The 13,724-nt window shown below is 40.2% G+C and overlaps 1 protein-coding gene across 2 annotated transcripts in view; it reads left to right on the plus strand.

The window, feature by feature from the left end:
- The window catches only part of DMD (dystrophin), a 4,652,165-nt gene that overhangs the window by 2,004,163 nt on the left and 2,634,278 nt on the right, over nucleotides 1–13,724 (plus strand). For both annotated transcript variants that reach the window (XM_086934537.1, XM_086934536.1), the window contains one exon: nucleotides 6,053–6,282. In XM_086934537.1, coding sequence (XP_086790663.1) covers nucleotides 6,053–6,282 — 230 coding nt within the window. The remainder of the gene's footprint in view (nucleotides 1–6,052; nucleotides 6,283–13,724) is intronic.

Consider the following 13,724-nt stretch of genomic DNA (forward strand, 5'->3'; position numbering starts at 1 on the left):
CCGGAATCAAGCATCTTAGGACCGTTTTCTCGCTATCAGCCGTCATCAGCCAGGATAGCTTGATTCCAGTGGCATGGAGAGCACGGGACTCACGTCTGAGCATACCTGTCCCACTCGGGGTGACAAATGCAAAAACAACAGTTGATGGACGGAATGTTGCACAATGGCAAAACATTCACAGATCTGTGTTTAATCCACTGTTATTTTGCTCACCACACCACCCCAGTTCAGACAAGGCAATATGCAAATCAGTCTTGACTCGGTGTCTCATGGGAACAGTCCAGCCCGAACTGCCAAGCCATGTCTTCCCTGGTCCGGAATCAAGCATCTTAGGACCGTTTTCTCGCTATCAGCCATCATCAGCCAGGATAGCTTGATTCCAGTGGCATGGAAAGCATGGGACCCACGTCTGGGCATACCTGGCGCACTTAGGGCGAGAAAGCAAAAGACACACAGGTGATGGACAGAATGCAGAACAAATCAAAACATTCACCCCCAGTCAAGAGATCTGGGGTAAACCCATCATTCGTTTGCTCACCATGCCACCCCAGTTTAGACCTGGCTACATGCAAATCAGTTGACCCTGTGCCTCATGGGAACAATCCAGCCCGAAAGGCCAAGCCAAGTCCTCCCTGGACCGGAAAGAAGTATCCTAGGACCGGTTTCGGGGAAGAGCTATGTGTGGCTTTCAGCTGCTGTCCTTATAGTAATGTCAGAGGGAATGTAGAACCAGCAGGGGTTCTAAAATGAAGGTGAAGAGAGAGAGTTGTTGAGGAGACCATCTGTATGAGGTCGCTGTATTGAGCTTTGCTTAAAATACAAATAAAAGAACCCAACTTTCTATGTGTGACTATTTATTCAACCCTGACTTCACATTGGTAATGAGTGGAAGTAAACCTACACCTGGGCCGCAATGGCATTCTCAACCTGAATCAGTGATTCTCTTTAGCATTGTCCGTTTTACAGCATCTTCAGCTTCATTTGTATATACAGTGTTATCTACAAACAGGCAGCAGCTTTTGATTAACGATGGTGGAAGGTCAATGTTTTTCTGCTTTTCCAGATCAGAACTCAATTAATAATACATTTACACCCACACGCCCCTGCATAGTTCATTCCTGAGAATTATTTCAAAGATACAGTCTGCCTGCATTGCAAAGCCGCATGTGAGAGCCGCAAGCCGCTTTGTTACAGAGTGTGATTGTGTGACTTACCTTCGTACCTTCGATCACCCCTATATTTTTACTGATACTGGTGATAACTTACTCTGACTGCATCCTGGGCTCTGCTAACCAGGCCCAGTGCCAGTGCTCTGATTAAAAAGGTATATGGTAATTAGGTGTAATTACAATTGGTACTGACATCCTACCTGTAAGTACCAGGTATAGGAAGGGCATGTAGGTTTAGATGCCCTGCAGCTTTGAGGCACTTAAGTGTGCACTGCTTTGTTGCCTGATGTCCTTTTAAAGTCAGCCCAGCTTTGCAAGCTGCATTTAAATCGAAATTACATGAAACATTGACTCTGGGTTTAAAGGTATTTCCGAAGTATTAAACTACCTTATTCTTACTTATAAGCCCCCCTAAGGTCTACCCTAGGTGCCCCGGGGGTAAGGTGCCATGTAAAAATAAGCAGGAATATTCTAAAAGATGTTTTATGTGCCATGATGAGGGAAAAACTACTAATTACATTTTCCCCCATTGTAGCATTTTAGCTCCATAATTTAACATGGGAATACTGTAATATGTTGTAACTATTAACAGGGGGAGCTAAAATAATATTTCAAGAAACTTGTCATTGTTGAATTTATCATACCTAGTACAGAAAGGAAGTTACAGAACGTTCTATTCTGTGAGCCACATTCAGCTTTCTAGCAGCCTCTCCTGATTGGCCAGTCTTAACAGGCTGAGCCAAACTTATTTGATGAGGTGATAAGTGGCCTGTATAGAGACAGAGGTTATCTGGTAGAGGAAGTGCTGCAGCTGCAGAGAACAGGCCAGGAAGGGGGTTAGGTAAACAAACTTGTCTTCAAAGAGAGCAGGGCAGTGAGGAATGCTAGCAAGGCCTGCCACTTCTTTCTAATCCCCACAGTCAGATGGGAGCTCCAGGAATAAAATATGCATGGGATCTGGAAGAGGTGTGTCAAAGAAAATGAGCTACATCAGTAAGCTGGCTTAGCCAGTTCTTAATCACAAGGAGATAATTTTTTCATGTTGAATTTAAAAGAACAGGGCTTTGTGAAACAAGAATATGGCACACTTTGGAGAACGCTGTCATGTTTTTGGGTGGAATTGGTCAGGGGTGCCCCTTGCTTATTGCCCCAGACCACTGGATACATATGTGGATACATATGTGAGAGTTGCATAGAAACTCAGATCTGCTGCCTGAACCTGAAAGGAAAAGACAGACTCTCCTGCTGGAACCCTGGTCATCACCCCTAAGGATTGCACTCTGAAGGACTGCACATGCTGCACACTTGGAAATACAGCCCTTAGGACTTTGTCTTGCTTCATAAAAAAAATCAAGGAGTGGACTCCTGGAAGCAACAGGTTAACAGAGCTTACCTACACCATCTTCCCCAAGAAGTCTCCAGCCTGGAGTAGGTCCAGTGGACTTTTAAGGATTTGGCCAGGTGCACTATGGGAACTGTAGTCCCATACATCGAAGGACCATCTCAGAGCTTCTAGGCCCTTTGATTTGTATTTTGGACACTTTGAACCCTCAAGAGGAACTTAATGAAGAAGTTCCAGAAGTTTGGAGAAGTTTAGAGCAACTTTTGGAAAAAGTTCTATAAGGTGACCAACCTGTCGGCGAGAGTCCAGCTGCCCTGCTAAAAGCTTGGGAGCTCAAGAAACTTTCAGGATTTCACTGAGCCACCATCGTTGACTTCAGGAAAGTTTCTAAGTGTAAAGGTAACATTTTGACTGAGGCCTCCCACTTAGTGTATCCGACCAGGGGTCCATCGCTATCAGCCTCAAACTGATATTTGATTCTTTAAAAACTGATATTTGATTCTTTAAAAATGTATATCACGATTTTCCTATATTGTATTTTTGTCATTTTTGTTTCATTTTAATCATAAAAATATTTCCTATTTTTATAAATAGGGTGTGCATTTTTATTTTGTTTTGTGTCTCACATATTTAATGTATTGGGATTTTTTAAATGCTGTACTCACCTGTCTCCTAAGTTAAGCCTACGTGCTCGCAGCCAGCTACCAAGAGTTAAGCCAGGGGACAATGTTTTGAGCCCTTGACTGATATTTAAGGCTCCCACTTTTCTGTGTTTACTGATTTTTACAGATTACTACAGACAGAAAACCGCCTATTTTTAGATACAAATAAATCCAGAAAATAGGTTTTCTTTTGGATGATACTCGCTACTTTTAATAGTGAGTGCTAGGTCAACAGCTGTACAGATAGACAAGCAGGGAAGCTAAAACATTTTAAAATATTTTCTAATGAAGCTAAAATAGCTGTCGCAGTGCCGCTGTGTACGCTGTTCTACAATGCAAGTGGTTTCAAATGAGTATGGTACTGTAAACAGCTAAAATACATTGGGCATTCAAACCTGAGTATATATTTGTTGGTTAAATAAATGTGGAACTACACCCATTACAGCATCATTTTTTACTCTAAACGCACACTAAATATGGATAAATACAGATAAAATCGACAAAAAAATTAGATAAATACCGACAAAAAAGTAAAAAAAAGAAATACCATAAAACCATGAGCCCTACTACTATTGCTTTTGTGGCCTTATTGATAGTGGTAGGTGCATACTTACCAGTACTAATATTCCACCTTTTAGCATACCGTATTTTATTAAAATGACGGAGATGCTTTCTAGTGCTTGAGCCTCCATTGGTGACGGTACATTGGAAGGCATGCTTCAACTCTGCTGAGGCATTTGGATATTCACTGCAAGCGCATTTGTCTACCTTTCGCTGCCCACCTCACAACGCATGTGCATTTTCCAACAAAAGTAGAAAGGGTTGTGGAGGAGTCCTGCTGGATGAGGTCACTGTATTACGCTTTGCTTAAAATACAAACAAAACTACTCAACTTTCCATGTATGAGTACTTATTAAACGTAACTTCACACCATGGCGTGGTACCAGCCAACACAGAGCAAAGAAAGTCTTTTTATTGTCCGCATACATGTCCTCTACCCATAACTGTCACGCCGCTTTGTTGCCATTTACTCCTACTGTCCACTAGCTTGTTGATCTCACTCAGAGGCCTGTAATATTCCTCTCAATACTACAACAACTTATCTTACCACTACCGTGCATTTACATAGAGTTTATTTTTCTTTCATGTGGTGCTATTTTGGCGTTAGTACATTCTGTGCTTTTTCAGTTTAGTTTTTCTTTCTTCTCTTTTGTAACAATCCATTCCCTTTCGTACAAAAGGGCATATATGTTTTCATGTATACTGTTTGGAACTTGTAATAAGTGGAAGGTGGAATTACTAGGAAGAATTCTAAACAACACAAAACATACTTTAAAGGCCCCTGTTACCTGTTTGCCTCTATTAAATGTTGTTCGCAGTGATTTATTTCTATTACTAGATACAAAGATTTACAGATAATGGCCATGTGAGACTGTTGTTGAGAAAATAACAGACTTATAACCTTTTGTGTAGGTGTTTTCCTGTGTGTTCGTGCATAGTATGATGATAAGAATTTTTCAGAAATTGCCTTGACTTTGAAAAGAAAAACATTTTGCTGTTTCCCGTTAAATAGTGCATTCTGCGCGGCTGCTAACCCTCCTCGCAGTATGTCCTAAGAGTTATAACTCTGAAACACTACTGCTGAAGGAACACTCATTTTGGACGCCTTTAAATTGCGTTCTAGATAGTATGCTGCAAATGCAAAAGTTCTAGCACCCATTGAAAAGGATTGCTTCATTCCTGGAGGGTGTGTTATTTTTAAGACTCCAGGTTTTTCAGTTTTTACTGATTTTTATAGATAAATACAGAAAGAACATAATTTATTTTCCTTTCTGTATTTAGTTTTATATGTCAATTAAAATGGAAATCTGATTCTTTTTTGAGTGAATTTAAATGAAGTCAATCATGATTGCCAGGCCACAAGCTATGCGGACTGACTATCTGACAGGCAAGACGTTTAAAGAAATTGAATTTTGATAAAGGCTTAAACAGCAGCAGATATGCAGAACCTTGATCCTAAATTGTTCGTGTTTTCATATAACTGCATTCATTTATCCTTGGTGGGTGTTCATATGACTCAAACCTATATGGCGTTTTAGCATAAATGCACATTTATTGTTACATAAATGTGGAACTATGCTAGTTTCAACTTATTTTTTTCACAAAACCCAAAATAAATATGGATAAATGCAGCTAACTTTAGCAAAAAATTAATATGTATAAAGACAGAGGAACATGTCAGAAAAAAAACATAAGTTCGGGAGCCGTAACTATGTTCCCTATATTGCACCCGTTCTTGTTGCTGGTGAATAGAGTTAGAGCAGGCTAAGGGGTACTTTTTGCACAAGTGGTGGCAAGTCTTTACTGTCCTTTTTTCAGAAATGTGTATTTCGATAAGTTCTTTTGAATGGCCAGATTGCAAATCACCAGCTGTGGGGTCCAAATTAATTTTACAGCAGTTTTACAGTTTAAATATGTTGTACTTCCCTGTTGGCATTTTCGCTCTTTCCATTAGCTTGGTTAGGACCTCAGTCCATGTATTCAGTTGAAACAGGGCGGTCATTAAATTTAAAAATCAGGAAGAGCAACACAAAATAGGCAAGAATCCTTTGAAAAGTAGATGACTACTTTAGGCACTTTTCATTATATTTTCTAAATGCACTAATAACAAACTGAAATTTGCTAAACCGTGCTGTGATGTAAGATGCTTCTTTTTCCATTTTCAACTGTGTTGGAAGTAAATGTAACAAATGACATAGTCACGGAACATAATTACCTTTCAAGTGAAATCTATTAAGTATGCAAAAATGACACAAAATGCTGATCTTCTGGCCTGCTATCGAATTAAACAGTAAAGGTACATATTCTATTTTTTTAAGGTGGTCAAACCGTCACTGTGGTGACTCAGACACTGGTAACTAAGGAGACAGCCCACTCCAAGCAGGAAATGCCATCTTCTCTTCTGATGGAGTTCCCCGCTTTGGCTGACTTCAATAAAGCCTGGCTAGATCTCACCGATTGGTTATCCCTGGTGGACCGGGTAATAAAAGCCCAGATTGTGACTGTGGGTGATGTGGATGAAATAAACGACATGATTGTTAAACAAAAGGTAAGAAACGTTTAATACCCTTGTACAAGCATAATACCAAAGAACTAAACATATGTTACTTAAAACAACCCCATCCATTGAGCCATATCTCTTGTGGCCACTGTCATCTCATGAGCGCTTTTTATTGATCAGGTTCCGGTTGGACTATTTTCATCTGTTGCTTGCTGTCCCAAAAGCGAGCTGTAGAGGTCAAGTGTTAGCATCCTGTGGCTGTGACAGAGTGTCTCCTCAGGACTTGCTACACTTTATATTTTTTTGTAAATTTTATGAAGCACCTTGCAGATATTTTTTAATACCTCTTTTAAAGAAGTTGAATTTTATTCAGGTCCGCCCAGCTCTTTTTCATTTACAACTGTTGAAACTAGAATGTGTATCTTTTACAGTAGGCTTTCTGAAATCCTCATTGAGATCCAGGATCTGTATGGAGAGCTAGTAAACCCTCAACATTGGTAGGCACCCCCCCATTGTGTGCTTTCTTCTTCAGATTATTCTTTGTACTAGATGTATATATTGTTGTTTTTTAAAGGGGTTATCCCCCTCAATTTTGTTGCTATGAATTGTATGTATTAATTGTTACATGGAGTTGCGTTACTTCTATGGTTTAAAATCTAAAACCGAATGAAGTAGTTTGACTTTGACAAAGAACCACTTTTTAGGACATCCGTTCTCTCTTTATAGAGCAGAGTTGGTAGTATTTCTCATATAATACATGAAAGTCAGCAAGCCGTGTATTAAAAGACTGTCTCTAATTTCTGACAAGCTTGTGGTATTGTTTATTTTTTGCACTTGTAAGGTCATTAAAGAAAATGTAGACACTTTATGCTTCTTTCTGCAAAGTTGGATCTACAGCACCTTTTTAAAAAAAAGTAATAACTGACTTGTATTAAACTAATTCGAATATCTTTTTGCAACAAATATTTAACAGCTTGTTTGATCATTTTAATTTTGCACTAGTGAGACTATTTTTATTCTTCATGTTTGCAAACATGATCTCTTTCTTATGAAAGAGCTAAACACCAAGGATTTAAGTGGTGTGTAGGAAAGGTGATGTTAAACTATATATTATGAAGGATAAACTACCTCCTGCTGTACATTGAAAGAATATTGAAAATCACATTGAAGTTATGTAACCTTATTCCTCCATATGGTAATCAAACTCCTTCTTGACTTGCAATATCATTATAATGTGTGGCATGGGGTTCTTTATCCTATATATTATAACCAGTTATGAGTGCCTAAATACCACAGTTTTGGGAGAAAGTTGTGTATTTTACAGAGTGAGACATGTCTTGTGACCCATGAGTATATGAGCTTCTCAACTCCTTACAATGACTCTCAAATATTTTCTAAAGGTTTCTGACATTTTAATGGTGCTTTTGTAAGTGCACTTATATAGCTTTTGTTTACTGAACGTAGATTTCCATGTTTGTTTGTCCCTCAATATGAGTGGACTGATACATTTCAATATGTACAGTAACTCCGCTCCCCACACATCTGAATGGTTTTTCGGTAGGTATTGTCAAACCTGACTTTTGGGGCAATAAGAGGCTGTTTAAGAGACTTTTTTCTCTGCTTTTATGATAACCTCTTGACATCAGTTTGTCTTGTAGGACTAGAGCCTCCCTAAAGTAGTCTTCTTTTAGAGTGCAATTTTTGAAAAGGTGTAAGAATTGTCTAAAAGGTAGGCCATCGCATATAGCGCCCTAGGATGATTACTGTTGTATTTCAGAAGAGTGTTTCTCTCTGCCGGCTTTCTGTAAAGGCTGTTTAAAGTTTTCCTTCATGCTGTTTGATAGTAAGATCAAGGAAGGAAACCTCAGTTTTATGTATGGAGTGTGTAAAAGGGAGATCTTTGGGGCTCCATTAAGGTATGGCAGAAATTCTTGAAATGTGTGTGCAGTCCCCGACAAGATTACAAAAATGTCATCTATATACCACTTCCAACATTTAATGTTGGAGCGAAACCTGTTATGGAAAGAGAGACAAAGGTTTGCCCAATATGGTCCACATATATATTTGCCTGATTTGGAGCACAGACTGCTCCCATCGATGTGCCAGAGCATTGTTGAAAGAAATTACCACATGATTTTAAATAAGTATACTGAAGGGCAATCTTTAGCAGGGACATGACAAAATCTGTGGAAACATGTCTGGGTTGCACTCGCTTTTTTAGTAAATCCTCTATAATGTTGATACTTTCTGCCTGTGACATGTGGTGTAAAGGGATGTGATGTCCAAGGTGACTAGCCATTCAGGTTTCATAACTATGGTTTTGTCATTCTTTATAGATAAAAGGGCTTGCGTTTCAGATAAGGAAATGTTATGGGAATTAAACTTTTTAAAGACTTCAGATCATCCAGGCCAAAAAGAACGAGTCTCTCAAAAGTGAGTAACTCCGGTGGCATCCGTAATTTAGCTGGATAGAAAGTCGAAGGTGGTCTCATACCTGTAACTGAGACATTCAAGGGGGAATCCATACCTGATAAAAAGATTCTTAGTTTGATTTTGTGAAACAATGTAATCAATGTTGTCTAAAGGGTAAAGGAATCTGTTTTTTCAGTCACACAATAGACCCTTACTTAGTAACGCAATTTCTGAGGCAGAGAGGATGTGGTTAGACAGGTTAAAAATACACTTCCCAAAAGTGGCATTTTTACAACAGTAATTTTAAATCAAATTTCGCCAAAATAGGAGGGTTTATCATTAACATTCGAAATGTATGAAACATGAAAAGCTACCCCTCTATGACCAGGCATTGCCGCTTAAAAGTGTACTAAGGACAGGGGCACTGGTATCACGTGGCAAGAGAGGGTCAACTTATGCGGCAAGATTGAGTAAATTATGCTGCAAGAAAAGGCAAATTATGCAGCATAATGCAGCATATTTTATTATAGTATTACTTCATTAGTTCACTGTTTTTTTAAACTTGGTAACACACTGTGGGCATTGGCTGCACCTCATTAGTACCACCTTAACATCCAACTATAGCATTAAGCAACAGAAATGTAACCAGTCCAGCTTTACAAAGGGGCATCCACTACGCGGCAACACATGTTGTGGCATTTTGGTAAGTTTTAAACCGTTTGAGCTAGAAACAAAATCATTTTTTTGTTAAAATCTGCAGATTATGTTGCAGATGATGGATTATATGGTAAATATATAATTATGCAAAAATTGCAGTGGCCGCACAATCGCATAATTCAAGTGGCCCTGATAAAGGAATTCCAATTCATACTATGACAAGGGTAGCCAAATTGTATCGAAACTGCAGCTGACTATACGATTAGCACCTCAATCATAGAGTCCACAAAATAATATTTTCCTGTGCTAATAGCCTCCGAGACCTGCTGCAGTTGGGTCCCACTGGGAATCCAGAAACACGAGTTGAAGACGAATGGAGACAGCACCATGGATGAAGTCACAGTAACCAATAGGATATTATCAAGTCTCTTTTATTCGCCCTGATACTCAAAGTGGGACGTGATTCAAATAAGAATCTCTCTGCCCTGATGAAGTTCCCATACATGGAACGAAACGCATTGGCTGTTGTTCTAACTCAAAGAAGAATAAAAGAGACTTGAAAATATCCTATTGGTTACTGGGACTTCATCCCTGGTGCTGTCTCTATGAGAAGGGTAGGCCTCACAGTAGTGAAAAGCGGAATAGGCGGCTTGTCACTACCATGACATGTAAAACATAAAAGTACATGTCCTACCTTTTACTTACATTACACCCTGCCCTTAGCGTTACTTAGGGCCTACCTTAGGTGTGAATTATGTGTACTAAAAGGGGATTTTAATGCCTGGCAAGTTGTTTACAATGCGAAGTGGAAGTGGCAGTAGACTGCACACACAACCACTGCAGTGGCAGGCCTGAGACAAGTTTGAATAGCTAATTCTGTGGAGGCACAATCAGTGCTGCAGCCCACTAGTAGCATTTGAAGTACAGGCCTGGCTATATGGTAGGCCACTTTATACAAGGCTTACCAGTACATCAAATATGCCAATCAGGTATACACCAATGTCATCATGTTTGGTGGAGAAGCACATGCACGTTGCGCTTGTTAGCAGTGGTAAAATGTTCAGAGGCCTAAGGCCAACAAAAGAATCAGCAAAACGCAGAGGCACAAGTCAAAAAGGACCTCCCTGTGGATGCCAGGTCTAACACAGTTGTTTCTATTTAATGACTTTTGTGTAGTTGCCTGCTGCAGCAAAGGAAAATGCCCCAATTCCTGATGTAAGTAAAAGTGTCATCTGAATTGGCACTGGAGAGCTTTTAGTCACATTCTACTGGCTGTGTGGCATTCAAAGTTGACCTAGATGGAGCGGAAAATTGGGGATTTTATGTGGACTGAATTGAACTGCAACTGTTGAACTGATTCCTTAAGCATTCATGATGGCTGTAACTGATCAGATTTGATTCCCTAGGTATCCATTCCATGGCATAGCCAGATAACCAGCTTTGGTAGTATAATGAGACATGTATAGGACCTTGCTCTTGCCCCCAATTTAGCTTTTAACCTACATTTTTAAAAACAACTCAATACTGATTATCAAAACAGGAATGGAGGATTTAGGTATGGTAATGGTGAATAAAATAAAATCTGTGCATGGTAATGCATTAACAGTGACAACTGGCTAGGTTTTTCTCTGTATGTCTTGTCACTGACTGAGGATTCGGAGCAAAAGGAAAAAAAAGAGATGGAACAGCATTCCCAGATTAATCCCATCTGAGTAGGAAACAAACATGCCACTGTCAATACATGCAACTGAGGAAACATGAACCAAGAAACCCTGGGTACTAAATCTTCTCCTAATCCAGTCCTTTCGAAGGTCCAGAAAAATTACATCTACATGGTTGAAGGCTTTCTCTGTATTGAGTGAGCCATGGCGTTCTCCAACAAGTATTTGGTGTGCCAGAGTTGCAAATTGATTTCTGGATGAATATCCTGGTTCGAAGTCTATCTGTGGTGCATGGATTAGAGATGATATCACCTTACATAAACTGGAAACCTCATTTTTGGGCATGATCTTTACATGAACATTTACTAAAGAAAGAGGAGGTTAACTGTGGATTCCAAAGGGTCTTTACCGTCCTTGGCGATAAGTGAATAGTGGCCATATTCGGTACTTGCCCAAGGAGTTTGAAGATTCAGCTTCAATAAATTGTACATGTAGCAAAGGTACCAAGATTGATGATTGGCCTATTTTATAGAATTCTCCTGACAAACCAATTTCCCCTCTGTATATGCATGTTGATAGGATGTAAATTACAGTTGCTATCTCATTCATTACAATGGCACACACTAGCAGAGTTCCAAATACTTGGGTTAAGGTTAAGGGTGGGCAAAGCTCTACGCTACGCTCGCGGAGTTTGCGAAGTTTGCGCAACTTCGCACTACGCGAGCTGCACGTAGCACAGTGCGAACACGCGTAGTGCAGCGTAGCGTAGTGCAGCGCTCATTTTTTGCTTGTTCGCGGTCCTGAACGTCATGTTCGCGACCGCGAGCAAGCAAAATGACATCCCGGCGAGATTCTCAACGCGGGGAGGTAAGGTTTCTCATTGTGAGTGGTTGCGCATGCTCGCGACCGCTCTGAGTGAGAAACTACCAGTTCGTGTTGAGAAAGCTGTAGCTCGAGTAATATTCTACTCGAGCAGCAGAAAACTACAGCTCGCACTGTGCAAGATGCCGTTTTCAATGATTGCACAGTGCCGGATGCTTGTCCGCACTGTGCAATCATTGAAAACACATCTTGCACAGTGCGAAATGCTACTACGCAGCTCGCGTAGTGCTACGTGAAGTTCGCGTAGTGCGAAGTGCACTTCGCGTAGCTTCGCGTAGCTCTACTTCGCGAACTACGCCCACCCTTAGTTAAGGTACAGAGGTGTAGAGATCTTGGGAAATTCTCCCTCCTCTGTAGGGCTATCTGAGTTATAAGGTCCCACCTAAAAAGAGACAAAACATTCAGACATTTGAAGAGGGTGTGTAATCAAGTGGTCATTGCTGTTACACAGCGGGTATGAATAGCTGTGCTTCTCTTTGGCTCAGTTATATTGGCATTAGCCTACCTGCCTTCTCCTCATGTTAGTATTGTCTCCATATCAGCTTAATAATTATTTGTTCAGAAATTTACGATAACATAGACGTGAATCCATAATGTATAAAACTAATCAAGCAATATTTGAAAAATGGTGGACATGTCTACAAATCCTCCAAACAATAGGCAGTCTTCTAATTCCAATGATATAGAGGGAGATTGAAACTGCTAAGAGATGCACTCAAACACTTCCGAAATTGCTATCCTCTCTGACTTAGCCTGACTTGAAGAGTCTGCACCCTCACTCAGCAGTGAGGTCTTCAGTTCATCCATAAGGGTGAAGCATAATGGCTGGCAGTTAAAAATAACCTGACCGTCTTGATAAAGGGAACTAAAATGGTATAGTGAAATGGTCACATCTCCATCTAAAGGGTAGTGTACACACTATTAAAATTACTTAAGCCCTCAGATATATTTATAATATTGGCTCCCTACCTATATTGGTATACAAATCACTACTATCTCGGATACACTCTTACATAAAAATGATGCAAACTAGATAGATACTCTGGCACACACACCACATCCAGAAGATTATGACTATCTAATATGATAACTAGATACCTTCCCATATCTGTCCCAAATGTCTTCCCTTCTTCCATAAACAGGTTGTAACCCCATATGGGTAAACAATGAGTGCATGATACAGAATGCCCTTAAAGAGTAATCCTGGTTTATCTATACATAGTCAGACCATTATGAAGAGAGATGATCAATGGGAAAACTGTACAAAGGAAACTTGAAGTACACCCTCTATTAAATTTCAGTGCTCCCATTTGGCATAATGGAACTCTGCTTATAAATGGACCGTGTTACTCTGAGATATTTTGTCCACAGCATTAATATTCCATCTGAATCAACTGGATTCTGGAGAGATTGTCACAGCCCATATGGCCACCGCAAAACAAGCCTGGGTAACAAATGGCTGAGGCAACATTGCCAGCTTTTCCATTATTTCAGATGTTGCCTGGGACCTATTCCACTTCACCTGTACAAATCCCCCATCCAACCATATCTTCAAGTCTGTAGACTGTACTGCAGGCTGCACAATGTCAAGGTCCGCAAACTGCCCTCCAAGCCTACAGAGGTATGTGGGCTTTGTGCTGTATCATTCTTGCCGATGGGCATTTCACCATCTGCACTGCAGCACCTAACTAAACAGCACTGCAGTTGTATGTGGAGGAATGTCTTGGGGCAAGGAGAGCAGGAGAGCAAGGTTATGTGGGGGCACCTTTGTAAAAAAAAAAAGGAAAGCTGCAATTAACTGAGGAAAAGTCCCAGCTTTGAGAGTGAGTTGGTGTTTGTCCCACGGGGAAGTGCCGTAAATAGCCAACCTAATGCCCT

Source organism: Lissotriton vulgaris, chromosome 8, assembly GCF_964263255.1.
Source record: "Lissotriton vulgaris chromosome 8, aLisVul1.2, whole genome shotgun sequence".
In the NCBI taxonomy this organism is placed as follows: domain Eukaryota; kingdom Metazoa; phylum Chordata; class Amphibia; order Caudata; family Salamandridae; genus Lissotriton; species Lissotriton vulgaris.